The following is a 25384-nucleotide window of genomic DNA, read 5'->3' on the forward strand; positions in this document are numbered from 1 at the left end:
GCTGGCGGTGGGGTCAGTAAGCGCTGAAGGGCCAGGAAATACCCGAATTAAATACGGGGCGGGGCGCTGCCGCAGGACCCTTTGGCTCGGTCCCCGGGGGCGGGCGCGGGGCGGGGCGGCCCGGCTCGGCCCGGCTCGGCACGGCACGGCCCGCCCCCTGCCAAAGCCTTTCCCAGCGCCGCCGCCTCATGGAGCCGCACGGGCCCGCCTGTCCCGGCAGCGTCCTCTTCGGTGAGCGGCCCCGGGCCGGGGAGCGGGGGCACGGGCGAGGGGGAGGGAGAGACGCGTGGGGGGCCACAGGTGAGTTAGGGAGGTGACACACGAGGCGGGGGGTGGGGACGAGAGAGACCTAGGACGGTGATAGAGAGCTGGGGAGCGGGAGAGGGACGGGGCAGGAAGAGTTTGGTGAGTACTGGGGACGGCGTGGAGGCTGGAAAGGCCTGGAAAGGTGGGGCAGTAGAGCCGGGGGGCAGCAGGGCCATTGTGGGGGGCAGGCGGCCAGAGCGGGACAGACACGTGGGTGTGGAGAGACACGTGGAGGGCAGTGAGCGCCGGGGGGGAAGGACGGCGTGGAGACACACGTGTTTGCCGGGCTTGGCAAGCACAGGCACACGCTGGGGGTCCCGGGGCGGGTTCGGGGGAGCCGCGTGGGGTCCTGGTGTTCCGGCGGCTTCAGAGGAGTGGGATGAACGGGGCGGTGTGTTGGCAGCCGCGGCTCTCGCCGGCCGCTCCCGCTCCTCCGGTTAATGCCCCGCGCTCCCACGTCAGCGAGCCGCCCTGCGCCGAGTCCCCCCCTCTCCGGGGCCGTGTCCCCCCCTCTCCGGGGCCGTGTCCCCCCCTCTCCGGGGCCGTGTCCCCCCTCTCCGGGACCGAGTCCCCCCTCTCCGGGGCCGAGTCCCCCCTCTCCGGGGCCGAGTCCCCCCTCTCCGGGCCGAGTCCCCCCTCTCCGGGAGGGGTTCCGGCCGGGCCGCTCGGGGCCCTGCCCTCCTGTGAGCCCGGGCGCGCTGCGCTGGGGAGGAGCGGAGTTGCAGCTCCCCAGGCATTTTAGGCACCTGGGGCTCGGTTCCTCCCCTCGGTAAGTTTGATATGTAAGCATGGGAAAACAGAGGTGCTGCCCCGGGCTGCGCTGGTGAAGGCTGGTTCCTCTCCCCTGGAAGTGCCGGGCTCAGCTCTGTGTTTTTCCGATCGGCCTTACGTTGGTGTTGGTGAATCATCCTGCAATAAGTAAACGCACCCAGGGCAGTTTAGTCCCTCCCTTTGGTCGGCTGAATCCTGATTCTAAGAGCTCAGGACGTAGTTATGCATCTCCCTTGTTTTTGTAACTGTCTGAAGTATGTAATAAAATACGTCTCAAAACTTCTCCTGTGGGACTCCAGCTCCCTGCAGCTTGGCCTGGCGTCCTCCCGTTGGGTTGTGCCTCATCATTCAGGTCTGGCACTCTGTGTCTGTCTCTGCTTCCAGACTCCCATTCAAGAAAAAGTTATACTGGCGATGGCATGAGCAGAGTCACTGTTTTGTCTGCTCCCTCTGTTTCCCACAGTGGTGTGCCCTGACTGTTCTGCTCTCTGGAGGGGAAGAGCCTTGCCCTGCCAGTGCTTGGGAACCTTGGGTGCCCATGGGCATTGCTTCAGGGCAGCCTGCTTTGGGGACACCAGGTTTTGTCCCTGCATGGTGCAGAGGCAGGTGTGTGTTTTTCTGGGACCCTGGAGCCCAGGGTGCACTGGTCTGATGATGCTCCTCACCTGAGAAAATAAAGAGGTTTAGGATGCCATGTGCATGCCTGGCCAGGGCTGCCCCTCAGGGCCCTTGGTCTGTAGTGACTGGTGCTGTGTAATGCTTGCTACTGCTTTTTTAATCTCCTTCTAGGCTGTGAGCTGTCTGCCAGTACCAAATCCTACACATTTCAGGTGGATGAAGAAGACAACTCTGACCACATTTTAGCCCTGTCTGTGGTAAGAGAAATGTGAATTAACTGTGCTTGTTCTCTCCTGTAGTTCCCCATATCCTTATGCCCCTTTTCCAGGCTCATCCTCCTTTCTTGGCTGGGCTGGATCAGGGGACTCCCTTGGCTGAGGTCCCAGGACTGGCTGCTCTCAGGGCACAACACAGAGTGGTCACAATTATCCATCATACAGAGGTGGTTGTGCAAAGCCTGTGGTGGCAGGAGACTGCTGGGTCAGGGAATGCTCCAGGCAGGTGGTGAAGAAAAATTTTCCCTTGTATTTGACCTTACTGGTGCTTCACACCAGATCCACACCAGCTGAGTGTCTGGCTTGTTGCTCCCCAAGCCCAGATAGGTGCAGGGCTTAATTCCTGGCTCTTCCTGGGGATGTTTTCTATCCTTGGAGCACAGAACCTGTCAGCATGGATCAGATCAGCAGAAAATGCAGCCCAGGTGCCATCCCTTTAGGTGACTGCAGTAACATGACATCTGGGCTGGTAGCATTGCTGTGGGTTACTTATCCTGTGGAGGTCTCCATCTGTGTCCCTTGGGAGAGCATTTGTTCACAACCTCCACTCCCACCCAGGTCTCCCTCACTGATGGTGCCAAGGACGAGTGCAACGTGGTGGAAGTCGTTGGGCGAAACCATGAGAACCAAGAGATTGCTGTGCCTGTGGCAAATCTGAAGTTGTCATGCCAGCCCTTGGTAAGAGGCTGATTTGAAGACTCAGGGGTGGATGGCTGCAGGGAACAGGACAGCTCTGGATGTTTGTGGATCCTGATCTGGGATCTGCAGCTCACAGGCAAATGCCCTGGGTACCCGTGGCCTGGCTGCAGGTGCCCTCAGATGGACATGTTTAACTGGGCCAGGTGCTGAACTGGCAGCTACAGGATATTCTGCTTTTTGCCTCTGCTCCTAACTCGGCTCTGTCTCTGCTCTTTGCAGCTGAGTCTGGACAACTTCAAGCTGCAGCCTCCAGTGACCTTTCGCCTGGCAGCAGGCTCTGGCCCAGTGCACCTCGCTGGCTGGCACAGGATCAGTAAGGACTGAAGGGTGGGGAAAGGCTGGGGAGGAGTGAGGGGTACAAAGGGGCTCCAGTGTCAACGATGTCTAGGGAGCTGCTGGAAGACGCACTGGGTGCTGGGAGATGCACTGGGTGCTACCTGGCATGCAGGCTGTCCCTCTTTTGTGCTGGTTCCCCAGGGGCCATCTCAGTGCAGGGATTCCTTCCCTAAGGCCTTGCATGGACAAAGGGGTCTGGATGTCTCAAACTGTCCCCTTTTTCAGTCTGCCTGTCACTATTCCCCTCTGAGACCTCCCTCCAGCTGGGATGCTGCTTATTTCCCAGAGTTAGCTGCTGTGGAAGCTGCTTCAGAGCTCCTTGTGCTGCTCTGCTCTTGGGGTGTCTTGTGGGCCAGTGCTCTCATTTGGAGGGCATTATTTGCACAGCCATCCATTGGTGAGTAACAGCTGCTTGTGTGTCCCAGTGCACAGGGAAGATGTTTCCTTTGAGGAGGACGATGACTTGTCTGAGGAGGATGAGGAGGACCTTCCTCCTATTATGCCAGCCAAGAAGTAGGAGGAGGAAGGAGTAACCTGTCTCCAGGCAAGGTGAGGGGCCAGGCTGCCTTGGAAGGAGGATCTGGGTGGCTGTGATACTGGTGTGGCAAGTGTGGGTGGGATGTGCTGCTGAACTCAACCTTCAGCCTGGTTCTTTCCCTAGGTACTCGCTGGGACTTCTCTCCCTGGATGGTTTTTACTTTGGATACCTGTTGCCTGGACCTCAACATCTACTGCTTTTTTTTTTTTTTAATGCTGTTTTAACTTTTTGGGGAGCAGGGGCTGCTCCCAGCACTGAGGTGTCTCCTTTCACACAGCCCTGGGAGGGTGATCCCAAAACTGGATGGATGCTGCTGGTGTACCCCTCTCCCTGATCCCTGTTCTGGGAGTTGGGGATGGAGGAGGTGATCCTTACCCTGTGCCTTTTTGCTGTCCTGGACCTCTGCTCTGTGCACCCCCTTTCCCTGGCTGTGAAATACTCAGTCCTGGCCCCTTCTCCAGCAGATGGATGTGAAGCCAGTGTGGGACAGGCACTTTCACTGATTCTAATGTGTTTGCTTTTGCTTACTCACATCTTAGTGGTTTTTATATAATTGTTGAAAGTGGGGTTCATGCTCTGTTCTCAGCTGCAGTTATGGTGGGGTGGGAGCTCACAGCCTCTCCGATTTGGGGGAGGTTCTGGCTCAGTCTGCATTGTAAAGAACTGTTCTTACACTCAATAAAGATCTCTCAGGTCTGAAGAAAGGTTCCTGCTGGCTGCCAGGTTCTTCCCATGCACACTTCAGTGGGACAAGTTTGAGCTGTGACCTCTGCTGAGGACTTGTGTCCCCTCCATGCCTGGGCACCTGGAGAGGGTTTGATCCTTTCTGCACTTCAGCTAGGTGCCATTTCTCACCTGTGGTGGCTGGTTCTGCCCTCAAATGTTTCTCTGGCAGTTTCTCTGCAATCAGTCTTGCATTCTTGGCCCATGTGTCAATGCCTGTCCCAGTCCTCCTTGCCTGAGACCTGGATGTGTCCCTGAGAAGCACCATGGACTGTTCTCTGTTGATGCCCAGGGACAGTGAGTTTCTCGGTAGCCTGGGCTCATGTAGGAAATGCAGGGTGGATCCTCAGCTCAGGCTGTTTTCTAGATTGTTTCTCTCCTCTGGAACCTGTGCAGCTCCTTTACACCTACCCACTGTTTCCTTCTGGCCCCAAACAAGCCTTGCTTAGCTCTCAGAATGAGACTTCAAATCCCCTAGCAGCAGAGGGAAAAGGACTGAAGAAGGGTTTGCTCTGGGGAGATTTTTCTGTGGCATCTCAGTGCTTAAAGGGGGCTTGTAAGAAATACGGGGACAGATGTTTTAGCAGGGCCTGTTGAAGAGGGACAAGGGGTAATAATTTTAAACTAAAAGGGTTTATATAAATCAAATATAAGGAAGAAGGGCTTTTTACCACCCTTGAGGTTGGTAAAACAGTGGTACCGATCACCCAGAGAAGCAGTAGATGCCCCATCCCCAAAAACATTCAAGATCAGGTTGAACAGGGCTCTGAGCAGCCTGGTCTAGTTAAAGATGGCAGAGTGGTTAGACTAGATGGCCTCTAAAAGTCCCTTCCAACCCAAAACATCCCATTACTCCAAGACCGCTGGCATCCCAGCTCCGGGGAACGCGACCTCGGCTGCCTGGGGGGCAGCAGCGGGGAAAGCGGGCTCGGGGGAGCTGCAGCCCCTGCTCCGTGCAGCGGCGCGGGGCATGCGGGGCTGGAGGGGCGGCGGGGCCGGCGCGGCACCGCCAGGGGGCAGGCGGGCTCTGCGCCGGTACCGGGGCTCCGGGGCACCGCTCCCGTACCGGGGCACCGGGGCACCGCTCCCGTACCGGGGCACCGGGGCACCGCGCCCGTACCGGGGCTCCGGGGCACCGCTCCCGTACCGGGGCTCCGGGACACCGCGCCCGTACCGGGACACCGCGCCCGTACCGGGGCTCCGGGGCACCGCGCCCGTACCGGGACACCGCGCCCGTACCGGGGCTCCGGGGCACCGCGCCCGTACCGGGACACCGCGCCCGTACCGGGGCACCGGGACACCGCGCCCGTACCGGGGCACCGCGCCCGTACCGGGGCTCCGGGACACCGCGCCCGTACCGGGACACCGGGGCACCGCGCCCGTACCGGGGCACCGGGACTCCGCCGCTCCGTTCCGCTGCCGCTGCCGGCCCGCGGGCTCTCGGGGCATGGCCGCCCTCCCCGGCAGGGTGCAAAGGGCATCCCGCCCTGCTGCTGCTCCTCTCCTGTCGGAGGGCGGGTGTGGCTGGCAGGGGTCCTGTCCCCGGTGCGGTGTCCCCCCGCCGTCCCGTGTGCCCGGGGCTGGCGCTCGGTGCCCGTGCCCACAGGCGCGGTCGGGTCTCTCGGCAAATCCCGTTGGCCTGGGAAGTTCCCAAGTAGCGGGACGTTCCTGCAGCTGAGCTGGGTGAAGGGAGGCGGTGGATATCCCTGCGGGCAGTGGCTATTGGAGAGGTGCCGGTGGGCACACGCACCAGCGCCCTGTGCTGGTGGTACAGGAAAGGAGTCCTGGGCTTTGGGTGGAGCCGTGGCTGGGACAGCGCTAAGACAGTGTCCAGCCCCTGCCAGGGCTGGCACCCCATCACCTTGCAGATTTCCCTGGCTACGTGCACCTGGAAGGGGTCAGGGATAATCTGTCTGCCAGACCTGGACTGTGCTTGTGCTCCGCGGAAATGCAGCTTGACTCCAGGGGAACGGGAGCCATCCGACCATTTCTAACGAGGCGCTCTTGGAAGGGAGGGCTGGGGGAGGCAGCTGCTTCCAAGCCTGATGGGGAGTGATGAGTGCAGGGAATGGGCACTGCTCCGTCCTGGAAGGAGTGGAAGTGGAAGAGGCTGTGTTGGCTAATGAGAAGGAGCATTTGGCCTCTTCAATACTAAAAAGAGATTATTTCAGGCTGCTGGTGTGTGTACTTCAGGGTGTCTAGGTAGCTAGAACAGAGGCAGGCAGGACTGTCCTGGCAGGAGGCAAAGGACATGAGGGTGGTGGCAGGAGGCTTGAGGAGACAAAGCTTGTGTAGGACCCCACTGTAGGACCAGCTCAGCTCAAGATCTGGTCACGAGTGCTGGCTGGTGCCCAGTGCTGCTGTAGGGCAATGCCGTGGGAATTGGATGCCCCCAGCACAGAGGGAGCACTAGAGGGTGTGTTGGTACTGCCAAGCCCTTTTCTAAGTGACTTTGGGACGTTTGCTTCCTGCTCCCCAGTGATGTCACTGCCTTGATGTGCTGAGCTTGGGGAGAGGGAGATAAATGCTGAAATGTCAGGAGGCTGGGAGGGGGGATGCGCTCACACAGCACTTAACGGGGAAGGATGGGATTACAGGGGTCACGCTAGGTGAGCAGCTTCCTTCGTGGAGCTGATGGTATCAAAGCAGGTGCCCCCGGCTGCAAATACCTTGGGCAAACAAACAGGGCTGGCTAAGAGCAGGTGGGCTCGGGCATGGCTGGGCTGGGGGTGCTCAGTGCTGGTGGGGGCAGGAGCCTTTCTGTGCACAGGGAGTGAGGCGTGGGGCTCCTGGTGTGAGGGCTGCCTTGTCCATAGGGTGAGGGGGTAATCCAGTTGTGTTTCTATGTATGAACGTGGGTTCCCCGTGCTAGGGACACACCTAAGGGTGTGGAGCCCATCACTCTCCCAACAGGGGGTGGAGGTGCCAGTACCTGGGGAGCCAAATGATGCCCCAGTCCAGGTGGCTCTAGGATTGCTCTGGGAGTTGATTTGATCTGAGCATCCCCCCTCTCTGCATGCTGATACAGCTGGTGAGGGATCCCTCCCTGCTCTGGCAGCAGTGGGTAACCCTGCCCCTGGCTGAGCTATGCAGCAGAGGAATGGAGCTGTATGTGGAGCTCATCATGCATGAGGGTGGCTGTGCACCCATGGTGCCACACACCCCACAGCCCTCCCAAAAGACCCTGCTGCTCCTGGTGAGAGCTCAGGCTGCTTGCTGCAGGGCCTGGCTCAGGTGCAGCCTGGCTGGCTGGGGCTTGGCTGCCTCCTCCCTGTGGTGGCTGGGCCAGGCCAGCAGCTCCCAGAGGATGCTCTGATTTCAGAGGTCAGGTCTCAGTTGCTATTTCAGGGATGGAGGAGCAGGATGGGGAGCTGCTCTGCTGAGCGTGGCCAGGAAGTGGTTTTCCTTTTGATGCCCCAGCGGGTCCTGCCCCATCAGAGTTCTGGCTGGGTTTCAACTCTTTGTGGCTGAGACCACGGCCCCAGGGCGGCTGAGAAGCACAGCTGTGACTGTGCTGTAGGTGGGGCTGGTCCCCTGCTCCATGAGCTCCCTGTTGCTGGTTCCCACGCTGATCCAGGGCAACATTTTCTCTGAATCTTGTCTGCCTGGACTTGGAAGGAAGTGCTGGGGACACCCCAGGAGATGCAGCATCCCATTATCCTGGGGTGCAACAGCTCTGTGAAGTGGGCAGAGGGCCACGTGGCACCCTGGTGGCAGCAGGAGCCAAAAAAAGGGCCAGCAGAGCCACCTTTAGCTGGGACTACCCTGATGGGGGGTGTGATGAGTGTCCTGTTCTCCAGTGTGTTATCTGCCTGTGCCATCCCTGTCCCATCCTGCCGGCAGTGCTATTGCCTCGGGGAGCCAGGGCAGGCCCCGGTAGGGCTGAGCTGGGGACAGATTGCAAACAAGGGAGGCAGCAGCAGGGTCTGGAAGGGCCAGGCTGCCAGTAATTCCCATCCCCTTCCCATCAATATGCCTTCAAAGGGAAATGGTGCTGGTGTGCTGTGTGGGAATAGCCTTCTCTGCTGGAAAAACTGAAGCTCAGGTTTGGTGTCATCTCCTGCATGCTGGTGCTCAGACACGTGCTGGGTCCTCCCCAGGCTGCCTCAAGTTTATTGGGAGCCTGGATGTGTGGCTGTTCACCCACTGAGTGTTCTGTGGGAGGAGAAGAGGCTCCTCCTGCCCCCAGTTGCACAGCAGATGTCTGGATTCACATCTGGCACAGGAGTTAGCTCTTGCCCGGGGTGGTGGCAGGCTGTGCTAACGTGGCTGCTGTGATGTGCACTGTGTCCCCAGTCCCACAGCGCTGCCCAGAATGCAAGAGGGGGCTGTTTCCATGAAGGTGCTGCTGTGGCAGCTGTGGCATTTTGTTCTGCACTAAGGACACAGCTGGAGAAGCACGGGATAATGTTGGAGCAGGGGTTGTGTGGCTTTAAACTCACGGACACTCACAGACATGTAAAGCTAAAAGTGAATGTGTTTGAGCTGTGGCAGAGAGCTCCATGCAAGGCAGCCTGGTGGTGGTGGTACAGGCTCCCTGCAGCTGTCCCACACTGTCCCCTCCTGTGCCCTGCACAGCCACCTCACATCAGGGCAGTGTGGGCAGCTCTGTGCTCAGCACCCTCAGCCGAGATACCCAGAGGTCACAGGTGTCCTGCCCTCCAATGGCCACACGTCCCTGCCAGGCTGGTGGCATCCAGGGGAGCGGGGCCTGCCTGGAGCATCTGGGCTGTGTCCCAAGGGGATTCAGGATCTCTCAGAGTTTTTCTCTCAGGGATGTCAGTGGCAGAGCCCTAGGCTGGATGGGCAGGATTTGTCTTCTGTGGTATCCTTGCTGGTGATGTCTCTGCCAGGCCCTGGGGGGCACCTCACACTACTCCACACTCCATCCCCTGCTCCCCTGACAGGCTCTTAGGCAGGCAAAGACCCCCAAGCTGCAGTGCATGAGGTTTTTGGTGCTGGATAGGAAGGGTTGTTGATGATGGGCAGAGTAGAGGATGAGGGGAGCAGAGGGGACAGGCACCTTGCCTGTGGCAGGTTTGTCCTGCTAGACCTAATGCTCAGCTCACAGGGGAAGGCAGCATGGTTTAGCAGTGGGGCTTGGCCATTGGGAGGTAGGATTTTGGCTCCTGGGGGAAGAAATGGAAGCAGAATGTTTGGAGAGCTCTCAAACTCCATCTGAAGTCCCTGGGCATTTGCACCCGTGCCTAGGCTGACTCCCTGCAGCCCTGACCCACCCCTGCACACCCTGGAGATGGTGTCTGCTCCATGATGGCAGCTTGGGTTGTGCGTGCCATGGCCACACTCCAAGGTGGCATGAAGTCCCCTGCCACAGCTGGTACTGGGGAGAAACCAGTTACAGGCTGTCTCCAGCCTCTGGCCGTTGTTTTGCCTGTGACCATATGTTCCCCACCTTCCTAAAACACAGAGGTCTGCAGGGCACCACAGAGACCATGCATGACCAGGCATGGAAGCTGGCAAGGGGCACAGTCCCTGTGCCAGTCCCCATCCCAGCACGGGGTGGGGGCCCTAGGGCTGACAGAAGATGAAGGGCTGGGCATGGATAAGGACTAGCAGGGGTTTGGGTGGGTCTGTGTTGTGGTGGTCCACAGAAATGTGGGGGACAGCAGCAAGTACCGTGTGTGTCCACCTCCCCACTCCTTTGGGGTTCGCTCCCTCTGGCCCCACTGTCTGCCCATAGCCCCAGCTCTCCCAGGGCCATGTGGGTGCCCCAGGGCCTGGCTCCTCGGGGCCAGGGTCAGGATGAGCTGTGGCTCTGCTGGGCTGGGATGTCAAAGGGGCCATAACCCTGGTGTTTTGCAAACTCCTGGGGTCAGCAGTTCAGCTGCCACTGACACAGAGGCCCAGAGACACACACGGGCATTTTGGGTGGATGCTGTAAGCAAACAAACGAAGGTAGAGTTACAGAGATGTACAGCCCCCCCCAGGCCTTGCTGTTGGTTTTAGGCTTAACCCCACTGTGGGCTGGGTGTAGAAGTCCTGTTCCTAAGAGGACCCAAACCAAGCCAAACTGCCCGATGGGGCTGGCTGGGAAATGAGGCAAGAAAGGAACAGCATTTTGCATCTCTGTCTCAGCTACTTGTGATGCTGAAGGAGCCACAGACCCCATCCCACAGACAGGACAGTGACACCTGGCATTGAGTGATGGCTCCCACCTTCCTGGGTGGCCAGTGGAGCCCCTGCCTACCCAGCCTGGCTGTGACCCCCCCCTTTCCCAGCCCTTCTTGATGATGTGTGGCTGGAGACCCCAGCTTGGGCTGGGGCTGTGATGCTGGGGAAGTTGTGCCAGGTTCTTGGGACCATGTTCTGGAGGTGCTGTTTGGTCTCCACAAGGGGGTCAGGAATGGAGTGGAGCTGCCCAAGGGCCATGAGCAGACACATCTTCATCCACATGTCCGTGGGTGTGAACCTTTCCCCGTGCATGTGTCATGGCTATTCCTGGTCAGGCTGCTTGTTTGCTGACCCCTGTTCAATGGAGAGCAGAATTGCACAAAAATACTCAGCCTCAGGTTTGAATCATGCAGGGTTGGAGATGTCACCTTCTCTCTGAGCTGATGCCACGTGAACTGCCCTCACTGGGACTCTTTGGTCTTTGTTTCTGGCTTGCCTGGGTCAAGGACTGTGTGTGGACCCCTTCCTGAGCTGGGGAGTTGCAGAGCCATCCCAGTTCTCTCTCCTTGCAGATAGGTGGGACCTGAGTGCCCTCCACAAGGCTCTTGGTCTTGCTCAACTCTGCCCGATCATTACCCGTGTGCCTGGCTCACCCCTTGTGCTGGGTGGGGATGCCAGAGATGAGAACAGCACCAGCCCCAACAGACCCAAATGCAGGGCATGCTTAACACCATGGGAAAATCCATGTGGGCATCCGTGGACTGTCCTGGATGACAGGATGATCCTCTGCTCTGCCTGGGAGCCAGGAGCGAAGCTGCCACATGCTGAGCCCCCCAGGCTGCCCCTGCTATGCTGGCAGCCCTGCTGTTGTGAGTGGAGAGCTCTCCTCCCTGTGGCCCAGCCTGGATGGAAAGCAGAGCCCAGCTTTGTCTCCTCTGATCTGCAGGAGCATCGCTGCCTGGGAGCCAGCACGTGGCCACTGGAGGATGGTGAAGCCATTATTGACACCTGCAATTCCAGGAGCACAGACTGAAATTATGGAAGCAAAGGTCGTGTTTCCAGAAAGCTGCTGGATAGGAGGGACAGGAGGTGGTGAGGGGCAGGGGAGTCAGAGTCAGAAGTGGGAGAGCAGGCTGCTGAAGAGTGACCACTGACCACAGAGTGCTGAAGAGTGACCAGAGAGGGCCCTCTGGTCCTGCACAGGAGGTCCAGGGGGCTGTGACCAGAACACAGGGACAGTCTCCTGGCCTGGCGCTCCCACCACCCACAAAACATGCCTCAGTCTTGCTGCTAGTAATTGAATAGAGAGAAGAATTAATTGTGAGTGGGCTGTGTCTCCCCTCCTGGCTCCTCGTTTGCCCCGGGGCTGCCTTGGTGCTGTGGGTAGTGAAGGCAAGGTCATTCCCATGTAACACATCCCAATGGGGTTTCGCCAAGTTCCTTCCCTTTGGGGGTGGGGGCAGGTTAATGGTGAGCAGTGGGATTGCCCCGGGCTGCTCCGTGCTGCTCAGCCATGGAGGAGCTGCTGCTGCCTCTGAAACGCCCCATTAAAGCTGCAGTGAAGGATCAGCAGGCAGGGCTGGGGGCACTGGGCCACGGGGCTGGGAAGGCTGAGGGTGGAGTGGACTAGTATTCCTCTGGCTTTGCTGGGAAACCTCCATGTCTTTATTTTGGGGTGGAAAAAAGTTAGTTTATGGCCAAGCATCCTCCAGGCATGGCTGTAAAACATTACAGGATTCTGGGTTTTGTGCATTTTGGCTCTTCTTCATATGTGTTGGAGCGCAGAGAGATGCTCAGGTATTGGGCAGTGCTTCCTGCACTTCGGTGTCCCCACCTTTGTGAGCCCCAGCCTTTGGCTAACCCTCAACCCTACTGCCTGCACTGTCTGTCACCTTTCACAGTCCCCCAGGCAACTGCTCTGCCGGCTGTCTGAGCCCTCTGCACCTGCAGAGAGAGCTCTCCTCGCCCTCGGGCCGGCTCGCTGCTGCCGTGTGCAGGTACTGCTCTCCTCCATCGGTCGGGATTAGCGCTGTGGTCCTGTCTGTGTCCCTGCCTGGCAGGAGCAGGGAACGCTGCCTGTTGGTTTCTCTCTGTGAGGGACAGCAGCGTCCTGCTTGCTTCTCCACCTGATAGTTTCCCCTGAAACTATCCACTGGTAGTTCTCCCTGAAAGAGGTATTCAAGGCAAAACTCCTGTCGGTGTTTTGCTGGCATCCCCTCACTCCAAATTCTCCTAGACTCCTCTTATGATATGAGCTCCCAGTTTGCTACAGCCCTTGTCTCCATTCAGCCCAGTTTGGACTGCTTGCCCCTGAAGCTGTGGTTGGTGTTGTTTTTCTTGTCTCTGCCTTTCTGAAAGAAGGGGTGCTGGTGGAGAGGTTTCAGGCTGATGCTCCTTGCTGGCTTTGATCTCTTGTGGGGAGCAGGAGCTGACGCCACTGTTTCTCATCCTGCACAAGGAAAGGGGTGCATGTGCACCATTTCTGGCTAGAACTGGGCTAGGCAGGGATGATAAAGAAAGCAGGCAGGAAGTTGGAGATGGAATCTGGCTCTGTCCTGCAGATGTGCTAAGGGAGATCCTGGGACAGAGAAGGGATGGTGCTGGGGTGGCCCTGGGTTGTGGGGGTGCCGTGCTGAGCATCACAAGGGGAATGGGAAGAGCTTTCTTCAGCACCTGCGGTGCTCTCTCCAGTCCCTGCTGTACAGAGAGGCACAGACCCCTTCCAGAGTCCCACCTGCTGCCCCTTCCATCTCAAATCCTCTCCTGGTCTGCTTCCTGTCTTATCTCAGTCTAGGCTGCTCCAGGAGCTGCCTCCACTTCCCAGCTGCCAGCAGGTTCTGTGTGGGATGAAGGAGGTCAAAGTTTGAGACCAAGCCTGGACCCCAGCCAGGCTGGGACTGCTGCCTCCATGCCCTGTTCCTCTCTCAGCTCCTGCTTCTTGGTGTTGTAGCCCTGTAGCTGCACCTTGGTACCCTCAACTTTGTGGGAAAGGGGATGGGAGGCTGCAGCTCACATCTCTGCTGCTAATGCTTCATCTGCAGCATTTAACATCCCTGATGAACGTGAACATGAGCTCTTCTCTGAAGGAAAACCCTTCTGTATCTGACCAGTTTAACATGGTCCCAGTTTTGCAGACCAGGGCAATGGAGCAGTGGGGCAGCAGGACAAGGTCTGATGGGACCATGCTGGTAAGCCTCTTCCAGGGATCACAGCCCAGTGGCTGCCTGGTGTGCTGGGGGCACAGCAGGTCCCCAAGTCTTTCTGCCACAAGGGGCTTTCTTCCACCATCTCCACAGCAGTTTGGCCTGAGGCCCAGCTGGTCTCAGCAGCACAGGGATGGAGTTTCTCTTCTCCCCAGGAGAGCCAGACAAGCCATTTAACCTCTGTGCCAGGGATGGAGGGGACCCTCACCCTGTGGACCAGGGGGCTTATCTCAGATGGCCTGTGAAGGAGCTGACAGGCAGGCAGAATTTCCTTGTTCTGCCTGGCATGGGCGAGAGCCTATCCAAAAAGGTTTCTTACTTAAAAACAAAAGGGGTGGGGGTGTCACTCTTGATGCAAACACAGGTGGGCTGGGAAGCACCAAGGGAAGAAGGCAGATGCCTCTGTGCAGGCCCCCATCTTCTCTGCAAGGAGCAGATTGTGGCCATGACCCAAGGCAGCAGCAGCAGGGGTGGGGTGAGCCCAGCAGCCGTGGTGCTGCCTGTCCCTGGCTGCTGTCACCGACCTGCTCATTCCTTTTCCCTTCCCAAAGGTGGGGCGGGGTGGGGGCTGTGGAGGCTTTGGCTGCAGGCCTGAGGATGGCTGACAGGAGCGTCGTCTGTCATCCCCTGTCAGGCAAAGTGTGGCCACCCCTGCGTGATCCCACACGGGCTTGATTTTACAGCCATGACTGGCACTTGAGCCTGTTTGCTGAGGGCAGGGGGCACACGGGACTGTCAGCTTGCAGCTGCCTCTGACCCTGTACAGGACACCATAAATCTCCCAATTTAAGGCAGGCTGGGCTGTTCTGGAAATGGTGCTATTGAGTAGACTGTGGTGTGCATGGTAACATGTGCCTGCCTGGTCCCGTGCCCACCAGGGATAAAGTAGAGGTGGCCACTGGTGAAGGAGAGCAGCATCTGGGAAATAGACTGAATTCCTTGATTTTTTAATATATAAAAAAGTACGGATTGACTGAATTTAGAGCATCAGGAGTGTCTAGTGTTTCCTGCTCTGGTTTTGCCTGGTTTTCCTTGGGCAGTGCAGAGAGGTGAATAGGAGGAACCATCTCACCTGTGCTGTGGTACATCAGCTGTTCACACAGGTCAGCCTGGGAGGTTTTTCTCCTGACCATGTGCTGTACTGATGAGCTGAATGTGTGAATGTGTTGTGCCCTTGGAAACCAGCTCCTGCTTCTGCCAAGCACCTTCAGTGCCTGTCCTGCCTGCTCCTGTGGTCCTCCTGAATGCTTCCAGTTAAATGCTTAGGCTTGCCCTAAGACTTCTTCCTATACATTGGAAGCCCTTTTAGAAACATTTTTTTGCACCAAAAAAAAAAAAAATAGGGAAGGAAAATGAACAATGAACTGAATTTTGGGGTAATTTTGGCCAGGACAAGGCAGTTGCTCCTCCTGTGCTGTACTGGGTTTGTTAATACTGATGCAGGGACTGTTTTCTCCTTGGGCCCTGCAGGGTCAGCCCAGTGAGGGGCAGTGCCCAGGCTCCCCTGCCTGCCTGCAGCACTCCTCGGCAGTGAGGATGCTGAGCAAGATCAGGTGAGGACCCCGGGAGATCCATCCCCAGAAGTGACAGTGGGCAGAGTTTTGGGGTGACACATTGTGTGGTGGGGAGAGGTGCTGGTGCACTTGTGTCTAGGGCTGTTGGGTGCCTGAGCGAGGGGGCAAGTGTGCAGGCTGGGTGTCAGAGTGCACGTGAGAGAGAGAGCTGCCCTGTGGCTGCAGCTGGTGTGATCTGTGAGGCAGAGGGCTGTATTTGCGGGTGGGTGAGCAAAGCAAAGCGTGGATAGCTGTGCTGGGGGTGCAGACTGTGTGAGGGGTGCCAGTGAGAAGGGGGGGACCTCCCGGGAAAGGCTGCACGCGTGTGCCAGCTGTGTGTGCGTGTGACAGGGACGGTGTGCGGGAGGGCTGCACAGGCGTGTGCGGGGCTGTGTGCGAGGGTGGGTGTGCTTGTGCGGCGGGGCAGCCGCCGCGCTGTCACTCAGGGGCGGCTGACAGGAGCTGCCTCTCCAGCGGCGGCAGATAGCGCTGATTGCTGATTCGAGGAAGCAAAATAGCAATTGTAATTATGGGCTCTGATAAGATAAAGGAGGGCGCGGGGAGCGCGGGGACCGGCAGCGGGGCACGGCCGGCAAATTAGCAGCTGTCACTCAGCGCCGAGCAGGCGGCGCCGGCCCCGGCCCCGGCCAGGTACCGGCCCCGGGGGCCGCCCGCCGCAGCCCCGCCGCAGCCCCCGCCCCGGTGCGCAACAGGTGGCGGGGCCGGGAGGGCCGGGGCTCGCCGGAACAATGCAGCCCTCGGCGGCCCTGCCCGGGCTGCGGGGCTGAGCCCCGTCCCGCCGCCGCCCGGCCCCATGGCCCCGCAGCGCCGGCCCTGAGGGCGCCCGCCCGCTCCGCAAGGTAAGCGCCCGGCGGGGATGCTCGCGAAGAAATCGGGGGTGTCCCGCTTCCCCACCCCGGTTGCGGAATTTGCTCTGCCTCACTCCTTCTCGAAACTCCGGCCCCCTCCATCCCCCTCCTCCGGTAATCCTTTTAATGTCTGGCACGTCCCGGGAGGGCTCGCCCGCCCGCTCCCAATCCACAACGCGCCCGCGGAGCGGCGAACCCCCAGCGGGGGGAACCGCGTCCCCGACCCACCCTCCGAGCCCTTAAACCCCGTTTTACGGATGGGGAAACTGAGGCACGGGCTGGGCAGGGAGTCCCGCCGAGCGCTGGCCGCGGAGCCCGGTCCTTAGCGGCAGCCCCGAGCCCCGGCGACACCTGGCCCGCCGCTCGCTCCGCTTCGGCAGGTACCGCCGGGACCGGGAGGGGAGCCGGGGTCCGGCCGGGCTTCCCCCGCCCCCGCCGTCGGGCTGAGGGTCGGCTGCGCCTCCCGCGGAGGCAGCGGGGCCGCGGAGCGGGCGGGGGGCTCCCCGCGGCAGGGGCCGCCGGCCGAGCGCCCCGGGGGCTGGCCGGGCGGTGGGGCCGCCGGGCCTTTCCCCTCTGTAGCCGCTTGTGCCCTCCTTTCTTTGGGGCGAGGACGTGCCGGCAGGGCGAGAGGAAGCGAGGAGCTGAGACAGCGCCGCGCCCCCCGGGCGCTCCCCGCCGCCGCCGGGCCCCGCGCCCCCGGCCCCGCATCGGCGCCGCGATGGACCCCTGCTCTTCGCTCTTCAGCTACGTGTGAGTACCGGCAGCCGCAGCCCTCCCGCCCCGCGCCCGCAGCCCCCCCGGCTCACGCCTCTCTCCCGCTTCTCCCCTGCCAGGTTAATGCACTTGTTCGTCCTCTGCCTGCAAGCCCAGGTAAGTGCCCGCCGGGCTGCCCGGCTTTGTTCGCCCCGCGGGGATGGGGGGTGCCCCGCCGCCGCCGAGCGGCTCGGCAGCGAGGGAGACAGGGGAGGGGAGCAGCTTAAAACCCAGGAGACAAAAGTTGCCAGGTTGTAAAAAGCCGGAGCCGAGGGGGACCCCACCTTTCCCGGGACGTAAAATAAGGCGCGGGGGACTCCGGCTGCGAGGCAGAGAGCACCGGGATTTCAAGGAAATATTCAGGGTTATCTTAAAGCAGCTTTAATTCCTGTCCCCCCGACCTCTAATTACACTGTGGATACCCCCGTCCCTCTGCTCCGTTTCCCCCCGCCCCTATGTTGCTTCATCCAAAAAAAGTAAAGCAGAATTTAAAAAGGGAAAAGAAACCATGCAAAAGCCTCAGTAAAAAGCGCAGGTTTTGATTCAGCTTAAAAGTGTCAGACTTTAGCATCGCTGGTTTGTATCGGCAGAGACAGAAGTGACATGAATAGATTAAACATCCCGGGCAGAGCTTGTGCAACACCCGCATACCAGCAGGCACGCGTCGCTGGGAGCAGCGCGCCTCCAAACCGGGGTGAAGCCCCCCCTTCCCCCTGAGATTACAGGTGCAGAAGCTTTGTTTAAAATGCCCTTTAAGCTACTTTATAAAATTATTGTTATTTTCCTGGAAGCTTGGGGGGGGAAAAAATGGAGTTTCCAGCTGAAAAGTGAAGGGAACAGAGCACTGGGATTGTGCAGTTGTATAAAAACATAGCTGTAATATTTTGGAGTATGAGATGGAGACCAAATAGCAGCATGGCTAATGACCTCTCCTCCACATGGTACCCTCATCAGAGCTGGGGAGAGAATCCTGCTGCATTATCCAAAACCCTTCTATAGGAAACACACATGCACAGGCAGAAGCAGAGGGAGAGAGATGACATTGTCAAGGGGAGATATCTCTATAAAGCTGGCTTTGGGAGAGCAGCGGCTTTTGCTTTTATTGTGGTTTTCTGTTGTTGTTTAAGACAGGAGGAAATCTTCCCATTTGACGTGGGGGTGGTGGGGGGTAGCCCCAGCCTTCTGATGTTGAAAGGAGCGATCTCCTAACATTTGCTCAGAATACATCTTTATAAATGTCAGGGAGCAGCGAAACTTTCCAGACTTAAAAGAGGGATTTGAGACGAGGGGGGAAAAAGACTTCTGTGCCAGCTCGCGAGCCGGGGCTGAGGGGGGAGCAGGTTTGGCCGCTCGTGAAAATCATTTAAAGCCCAGGAGCAGCAGTGTCGGGGCTGGAGAGGACGGGCTCAGCTGTGGCTTGGTGTGCTGGGGCTAGGGATGAGCCCGTGCTGGCAGCAAACAGCTGACTGGGAATGAGAGCTGTGTTTGCACTGGGTAGCATGTTGGTATCCTTGAGTGCTTATACCACTAAATACCTGCCCTGGGGTATGGTTTTCTTGTCATTCTTATGCCTCATAGTTCTACCATCTCTGTGAACTTTGTGCTTGAAGAACTTAATAAGTGGGGGACTTGGGAGTGAATAAAGAGCCTGAGACCCAGAGGACAGGCAGCTGTTGAAACTGTTGGGGTGTGTGCCCAGGGCAGCTGGAGCAGTTGTATGCTCCTGCAGAGGTGAGAGAGGTGTAGGATGAAAGCATCAGCCCCTGAGAGGGCAATGTAGTGCCATCCTGTGTGTCCTACCTTGATCCCCTCCAGCTCCCAGCCTTGATTCCCATCTCAAGGTACCCCCGTCCCAATCAGGAGCCACCGAGTCCTGGAGGGGCCTCTGGGGTCCCCAAGCCCTGTTCTACTCCTGAGCTACCAGCACCTCTGCTTAGGGCATGTCTGGAGAGAGCACAGCTCTGTACAGGGCTCTGTGTCCCCGAGCTTAATGCTCCTTCTCCTGGAGAGGCTGTGATGGCACAGGAGGCACCGCCGCGGTCCTGGCTCCTGCCTCCCGTAAAGCCCAGCCGCAGGCCGGGGATCTCAGCTCAGCCCGCTTGCCCCGCTGAGGAGTAGAGATTATAATGGTGTGTTGTATATTTTTTAATTTCCTAAAGGTAACTGTTCAGTCCCCACCTAATTTTACACAGCATGTGAGGGAGCAGAGCCTGGTGACAGATCAGCTCAGCCGGCGGCTTGTCCGTACCTACCAGCTGTACAGCCGGACCAGCGGGAAACATGTGCAGATCTTGGACAACAAGAAAATCAATGCCATGGCAGAGGATGGGGATGTGCACGGTAAGGACACGCGGCGGGGGGAGCTGGGGAGGTGCTCGCAGCCCGGCGTGGCGATTGATGATTTCCGTCCTGTTTGTTAGCCAGAAATCGTTAAAATCGTTCAGCTTGTGGGGGCTTGTAAAAGGAGAACATAGGGGTCAGTAATCAGCAGCTGTGTGATTCAAGGTGAGGGCAGGTTCCCCGTGCCAAGGGAGGGGACCAATTCTTGACGGATAGGTTCTGCTTCTTTCCTTTTAATTCTTGCACCTGACTCAGAGGGCTTGGGGCTGTGGCATCCTGAGCATCGTCAGACATTTTATCCTGGCTCTTTAAGGGATGGGAATCCCTGAGACTTTCTTTTGAAACAGAAATGGAAAGTAAATTTGAAAAAGAAGAGGTAGGGAGGAGACAGGGAATGACTGCTTTGGAAGCCTTCCCTGATCTAGGACTGTCTGAAGTGGCATTTTCCTGTCCCATCCCTTCCTTCTCAAAACAAATCACGGGGAAAGGGCCAGCGAGGCAGTCAGCTGCAGGCAAAGATGCTGCGGTGTCTCCAGAGACAAAGCAGGGACTCTGCAAACGTGAGAGCCTGCGCTCTGCCACGGCCCCTCTGCATCACCCTGGCACCCCCTCCCCAAAACCTCCACCAAGGGGACCTCGAAGCCCAAACACTTTGATCGTGTTGGGATGGTCAGAGGCAGTGCAGGGGTCAGAGGGGCCAGCGAGCCCCGGGGCCGGCTGCGGGAGGCCTGATCCCGCACCCGGGCAGGGAAGTGCCTGTGCTCCTGGGTGTTGCACACAGGTATCACAACTCTTTTTCTTTGGTATTAGCTGCGTTTTCCCTTTCTTCCTTGGGTAGATTAGTGGAAACAATTTTTTTTTCTTTGCCTTTCTGGTTTTTGGGGGCTGTTTCTTCATTTTGCTTTGGCTGAAAATTTTATGCTGGACATTATCAGTACAAGCACAGTGCAGGTTCTATGTGATGTTCCATATATCCAGAATTAATCTTGCAAATGAATTATTCCCTTCCTGGAGTAGCTCTAACTTGAAAGGGCAGTAGCTAATTTCTGAAGCAAAAAAAAAAAAAGAAAATCCCATCTTGTTTTAGACCTCTAACGCCTGGATTTTAAGAAAACAGTTAGTGCATATTTAAATAACAACCAGGTTTAAATACGGCCAGAAGGAGGGGACTGGTGGTGGCTTGAAAAACTCTATTAAAATGTAATAAAAAAAGGTTAAGCATTTGAAGAGCTAAGGAGGAAAATGAAGACTGATCTAAACCAGAAAGAGAACAAGCAGTTTTTCAGATGTAAAGTTTTAAAAGAGTTGCAAGTCTGTAAATGTTAAAATAGAGGTTCAGGATTGTTCTGTATGAATCTCTAGGGAGGCCCCCATGTCTGGAAGAACTATTAAAACGCTTCTTACTTTCACCTTTTTTAACATTTCCTGAATACTTTCTCCTCTTCGCAGTCCAGTTGGGGGATCAAGTGTGTCTCGCTGCATTTTTTCAGCATTTACGTAGCCACTTTCCCTTCAAAGTTTGACCATGAAACATAATTTTACTGGGATAAATCTGTCACTTAAATGAAAGAATAGAGTTGAAAACGTTAAGCCTCCCCCCCTTCCCCAAAAGAGGAAGGGGAATAAAAAAAAGGAATCCCCCCAAATGTTATTTAGAAATCCACTTTTGTAGCAAAGATCCCCCCCCCTCCCCAAGCCCTTCTTTCTGCTTTTTTCTTTTTTTTTTTTAGTCTCATTTTTGGGGGTGGGCGTGTAAAAGGGGTTGATTTATTTTTGCAGATGACCCCTTTCCCCACGCTGACACTTTTACAGCCGACTTAACATCGAGTCCGGTGTTTTCAGTTATTTGTCTTAATTGTCAATATTTGATTGACTTTTTTTAATTCTAAGGGAAGGCGGGCGGCTGGTGCAGCCCAGCCTGTCCCTCCCAGGCTGTGCTTGCCACCAAGAAAACCACTGCCAGCTGCAGCTTGGACTCCACCCCACGAGTGGCTGGAGACTCCAGCACAGCTCTCTGCCCACTCGCTGGCTTTTGTCTGTGCCCAGGGTTCTCTGTGGATTGGGGCTGGAGTTTGCAGAGTTCACATGTTGCCTGCAAGGGTCCAGGGGTGCAAGTCCCTGGGGCCAGGTTGTCTTCATCCTCTGTGGATAAGGGTCTGGAGCGACACATGGGCTGGGCTCGTGCAGGCCAGCAAACCTGTCTGGTGGCTGTAAATCACAGCTGCCCTTTGGGGATAAAAAAGAAAAAAAAGAGAAGTCCAAAAGAGAAGCAATGTGCATCTTTAAAGCAGGGTTTTGTGCTCATTGGGGCCAAGGCCTCCCCACTCCCTCCCTCTTTCCCTCTTCATGCCTCCCTTCCTCCCTCCCTCCCAGCTCTTTCTATCTCTCAGAGAGAAAAATCAATTCTCCTCAAACCTTTTACTGCCTCCAAGATCAATTCCACCCCTTTCCCCAATATAGATAAATAGGGGGTCACTGTCTCAGTGCTTTGTTTGCAGAGTGCCGTCCCTCCCGTGGATGGTTTTGGGGATGCTGGATGCTTGTCAGGCTCTGGGCATTGATCTGTGCAGCCTGGAGTTCTCTCTTCCCAAATTTCTTGTCTATTGAGTTCAATCTGTGCCTGCCTAGGAGCAGGAGAATGTGAGTGCATGGTAGCCTGGGGACAGGAGATGCTGCAGGGTGATATTGACAGGAGGGGGTGCCTGCATGCACATCAAGCTTGGCCTGTCTAACAGCACCAAATCAGTTGGCCCCAGCAAATTTGGGGATGACCTTTCCATTGGTCAGCTCAGCAGCTGCCAGTTGCTGTCCCCACCCTTGGTGCCATTGACCTCAGTAGCATCTGTCATAAGAGGGATACAGGGTTGAGGCACTGCAGAGACAGAAAGGCCATTTGCCCCTAGCCCAGGGTGTGATTTAGGCTCAGTTTCACTTGTGTGCACACCTACAGCCTCCTTGTGCTGTTTGAAGCATCCTCCTGCAGAGCCTCCCACTCCAGAGCCCCATCACTGCCATCACTGGGGCTCACTAGAGGCTGAGCATCCTGGCGTAGAGATGTGCAAGCTGCAGTGAACCGCAGTCCTGAGAAACTGAGCAGCCCCTGTGCAGGAATCAGAGAGGATAAATAAGGCATCAACAGGCTTGACCCCATAATAAGAGTGTAGGCTTGGAACCTTTGTGGCCTGTCCTCTAATTGCCTCCTGGATAGCACTTACAGTACTATGGGCTGATGCTGAGCCAGAGGTGATGGGACAGTCACAGCTGGCTTTTCAGCATCGTGGGGAATTCTTTGGTGCTTGGCATGGCACAGACCTTTTGAGGTGCAAACAGGTAGCCACCATTCCCAGCGGGGCTTGCTCTGGGGACAGCAGCTGCAGGAGCGGGAAGAAGGATGTCCTGTCCCCGTCCTCCCCCCTCCCTGGGAATGGATGGGCTTTGGGGCTTGGGTTCCCAGGGTGAAGGCAGGGAGGGAAGGTGACAGGTCTATTTATAGGCGGCCCATCGACCCAGCAATTTGCATAGCTCCTTCGGAAGTCGATCGATGCCTCCATTAAAAAACTGAGACCAAATCAATACGCCCTCTCGACTCGTGCAAAGGTGAAAGGCATTAAAAGGGTGGCTGTACCCTTCACGCCTCCCCTGCCAGCTGCAAAGTCACTGCTCCTCCTGCAGCCCCGGCCTGGCAGAGGGGCACGGAGCGGTGTCCCCTGGGCTGGGGACAGCTGGCAGCACACTGTGCACTTGCAGAAGGTGCCTGTCTGGTTCTTGGCCACAGGCACTCCCAGACTTGCCTCAGTTTGCAGGGCAGCTGCCTTGTTCTGAGTGTGCCCTGCTCACTGCCCTGCATCCATCTGGGACATCTCTGTGACACCTGAACCACTGAGCTCTGTGGAGCTGGGTAAAACAGAGCTACTCCCCGTCCAGCACAGCTTAAGGTGGCCAAGGGACATGTCCAAGGTCATGCAGGGGCATAGGGGCAAGGTAAGGGGGAGAGGGGACAGGCTGTATCTTAACCACGTGCTGATTTTAGGGCTCTCTGGCCCAGCTGCCTGCAGTGCCCAGCATCGGGGTGCATTGCTGGGGTCTCCATACCTGTGCCAGCCCTACCCCTCTGACCTCCCTCCCTCTCTCCCCTGCTGCTCTCCTCAGCCAAGCTCATCGTGGAGACAGACACCTTTGGGAGCCGCGTGCGTATCAAGGGGGCAGCCACAGGCTTCTACATCTGCATGAACAAGAAGGGCAAGCTGATTGGCAAGGTAGGCTGCAAGGGTATGGGCAGGGCAGGGAACTGCCGGGGACACGAGTGGGGACTGCCAGGAGAGGAGCTCTGCCTTTTGGGGGCAGGGGGACAAGCCATCCTGCAGCCTGAGGGGGAGCAGGGGAGGTGGGCGGGTGCGTGTGGGGCACATTCCTTCTATCTCTCCGGACAAATAGGCGGATTGCTGGTCTATTCTCCACGATTACATGGTACAAGTGCCAGGAATGTTAAGATGCTCCATGGGGCTGGCCCCAAGGCCAGACCCCACCACCTGCTGGTTTGTCATGCAGCTTCTGTGCCTTGATGCCCCTTCCCGTGGTGGGGGGGCTGGACATGCAAAATCCCCCCGGAACAGTGATTATCTGCAAGGATTTTCCACGGCAGCTGCTTCCTGGGGGCTGCCTGATGTGGGTCCCTCTCTAGTCCTGCTACTGCCCATTATGGGGGGAGCTCAGTTCCTGGCTACCCCATGCTCCCTCACCCACCTGCATCCATGGGCACTGTCACCACTGATCTTGTGTCGCTTCTCCTGCCATTCAATGCCCCTCCTATATTAAAGACCCCAGGGGGACAGGACGAGCAGGTGATTTGGGATGGAGAGTTTGCTTATGGTTACATCCAGGCACAGATGGAGGCAAAAGTTGCCTTATGGATGTGGGGGAAGTTAAGGCTGCGATGTTCCCCTATGGGTGTGGTGGAAATTAAGGCTGGGACTAGTTGGGCTGGCATGGAAGCAGCAGTGAGCAGTGTTTGTGTCACAATGCCTTCTCACTGCAGCTTGTTAGGGAAAAGCACATTTTGGGCAATTCTGACTTGTGGGAGAAGTGAGCCTTTGGCTGCCCACAAGCTCTGCAACCCTACAGCCACAGCAGGCAGCGCAGGGCGGGGCAGGGAGAAGCAGCCCTCTGAGAAAGTGCCCGCTGCTTAAACCTCTGCTCCTGTCCCTTCTCAGAGCAACGGCAAAGGCAAGGACTGTGTCTTCACGGAGATCGTGCTGGAGAACAACTACACGGCGCTGCAGAACGCCAAGTACGAGGGCTGGTACATGGCCTTCACCCGCAAGGGCCGCCCGCGCAAGGGCTCCAAGACCCGGCAGCACCAGCGCGAGGTGCACTTCATGAAGAGGCTTCCCAAGGGCCACCAGACCACCGAGCCCCACAGACGCTTTGAGTTCCTCAACTACCCCTTCAACCGGAGGAGTAAAAGGACTAGAAACTCCCGAGCGGGCCCTTGATGTGCCCGGCCCTGCCTCCTCTGCCTGCATCTCTCCTGGAGGATGCGCCTCTGAGCTTGGTGGACTATATGTAGAGACTTTCCCATATGGGTATCAAAAAAAAACCAAAAAAAAAAAAAAAAAAAAAAAGGGGAGGGGGGAGGATAAAAAAAAAAAATTACCTGCTCTAGTTGTTGGTACTTTTGGGGGGGGTGTTTGGTTTTTACAAAAAAAAGGAAAAAAAAAGAGGAAAAAAATGAGAGAGGCTCTATTTTTGTACTCCAGCTTTAAAAGTAATGAAACATTCAAAGACTGGTGAAGGGAGAAGAGTCCTTCACTTAGAAATGTTCTAGTCTGTTTGGGGGTTGCGCTTTATTTTGTAATATTTTTTTTTTTGTAGCTCTAGGGGGAAAGGAGTTAAAAAATCATGTTTAAAACAAACGAGCAAAAAACCATAGAAATCCAAACCTGGAAGCGATGTGCTACTTAAATGAACTGAACTAATGCTATGCTTGCTGGAGAAGATGGAGAAGCTGGAACCAGCTAAGAGGAGGGGATTTATTTTGGAGGTGGTTGGAGGCCTCCGAGGTGGTTTTTGCAGCCTGGGTGATGTGGGGACACTGCCAGTGGGCGCTGACTGTGACACCCGGGGTGAGGACCACTGGATGCTTTCTTTCCTTGGATGTGCCTGCTTCTTTGGCTGAGCAAGGGGTTGCTGGAAGTCGCATCTTTCTGAGAATGCTGCTGGCTTCACAACTCTCAACTTACTTTTTTTCTCAGGAGGGGACAGGGGTGAT

The 25384-nt window shown here is 57.1% G+C and overlaps 2 protein-coding genes across 3 annotated transcripts; both read left to right on the plus strand.

Moving 5' to 3' along the window:
* The first annotated feature begins 115 nt into the window (after positions 1 to 115).
* On the plus strand, positions 116 to 4247 carry NPM3 (nucleophosmin/nucleoplasmin 3). The gene is made up of 6 exons (XM_064431098.1): positions 116 to 231; positions 1867 to 1952; positions 2529 to 2648; positions 2889 to 2982; positions 3431 to 3554; positions 3667 to 4247. Exons 1-5 carry the CDS (start codon positions 189 to 191, stop codon positions 3520 to 3522), a joined length of 435 nt encoding a protein of 144 aa, XP_064287168.1. The 5' UTR covers positions 116 to 188; the 3' UTR covers positions 3523 to 3554; positions 3667 to 4247.
* A 12318-nt stretch (positions 4248 to 16565) lies between these two features.
* FGF8 (fibroblast growth factor 8) lies at positions 16566 to 24744 on the plus strand. 2 transcript variants are annotated; one of them, XM_064429490.1, is made up of 5 exons: positions 16566 to 16773; positions 16857 to 16893; positions 18936 to 19116; positions 23266 to 23372; positions 24327 to 24744. In XM_064429490.1, exons 1-5 carry the CDS (start codon positions 16742 to 16744, stop codon positions 24606 to 24608), a joined length of 639 nt encoding a protein of 212 aa, XP_064285560.1. In that variant the 5' UTR covers positions 16566 to 16741; the 3' UTR covers positions 24609 to 24744. The 2 variants fall into 2 exon arrangements, with proteins under 2 accessions (XP_064285560.1, XP_064285561.1); XM_064429491.1 differs by having other exon boundaries at positions 16716 to 16773; positions 18969 to 19116.
* The last annotated feature ends 640 nt before the right edge of the window (positions 24745 to 25384 follow it).

The sequence above is a fragment of the Passer domesticus genome, chromosome 8 (assembly GCF_036417665.1).
Source record: "Passer domesticus isolate bPasDom1 chromosome 8, bPasDom1.hap1, whole genome shotgun sequence".
Taxonomy (NCBI): Eukaryota; Metazoa; Chordata; class Aves; order Passeriformes; family Passeridae; genus Passer; species Passer domesticus.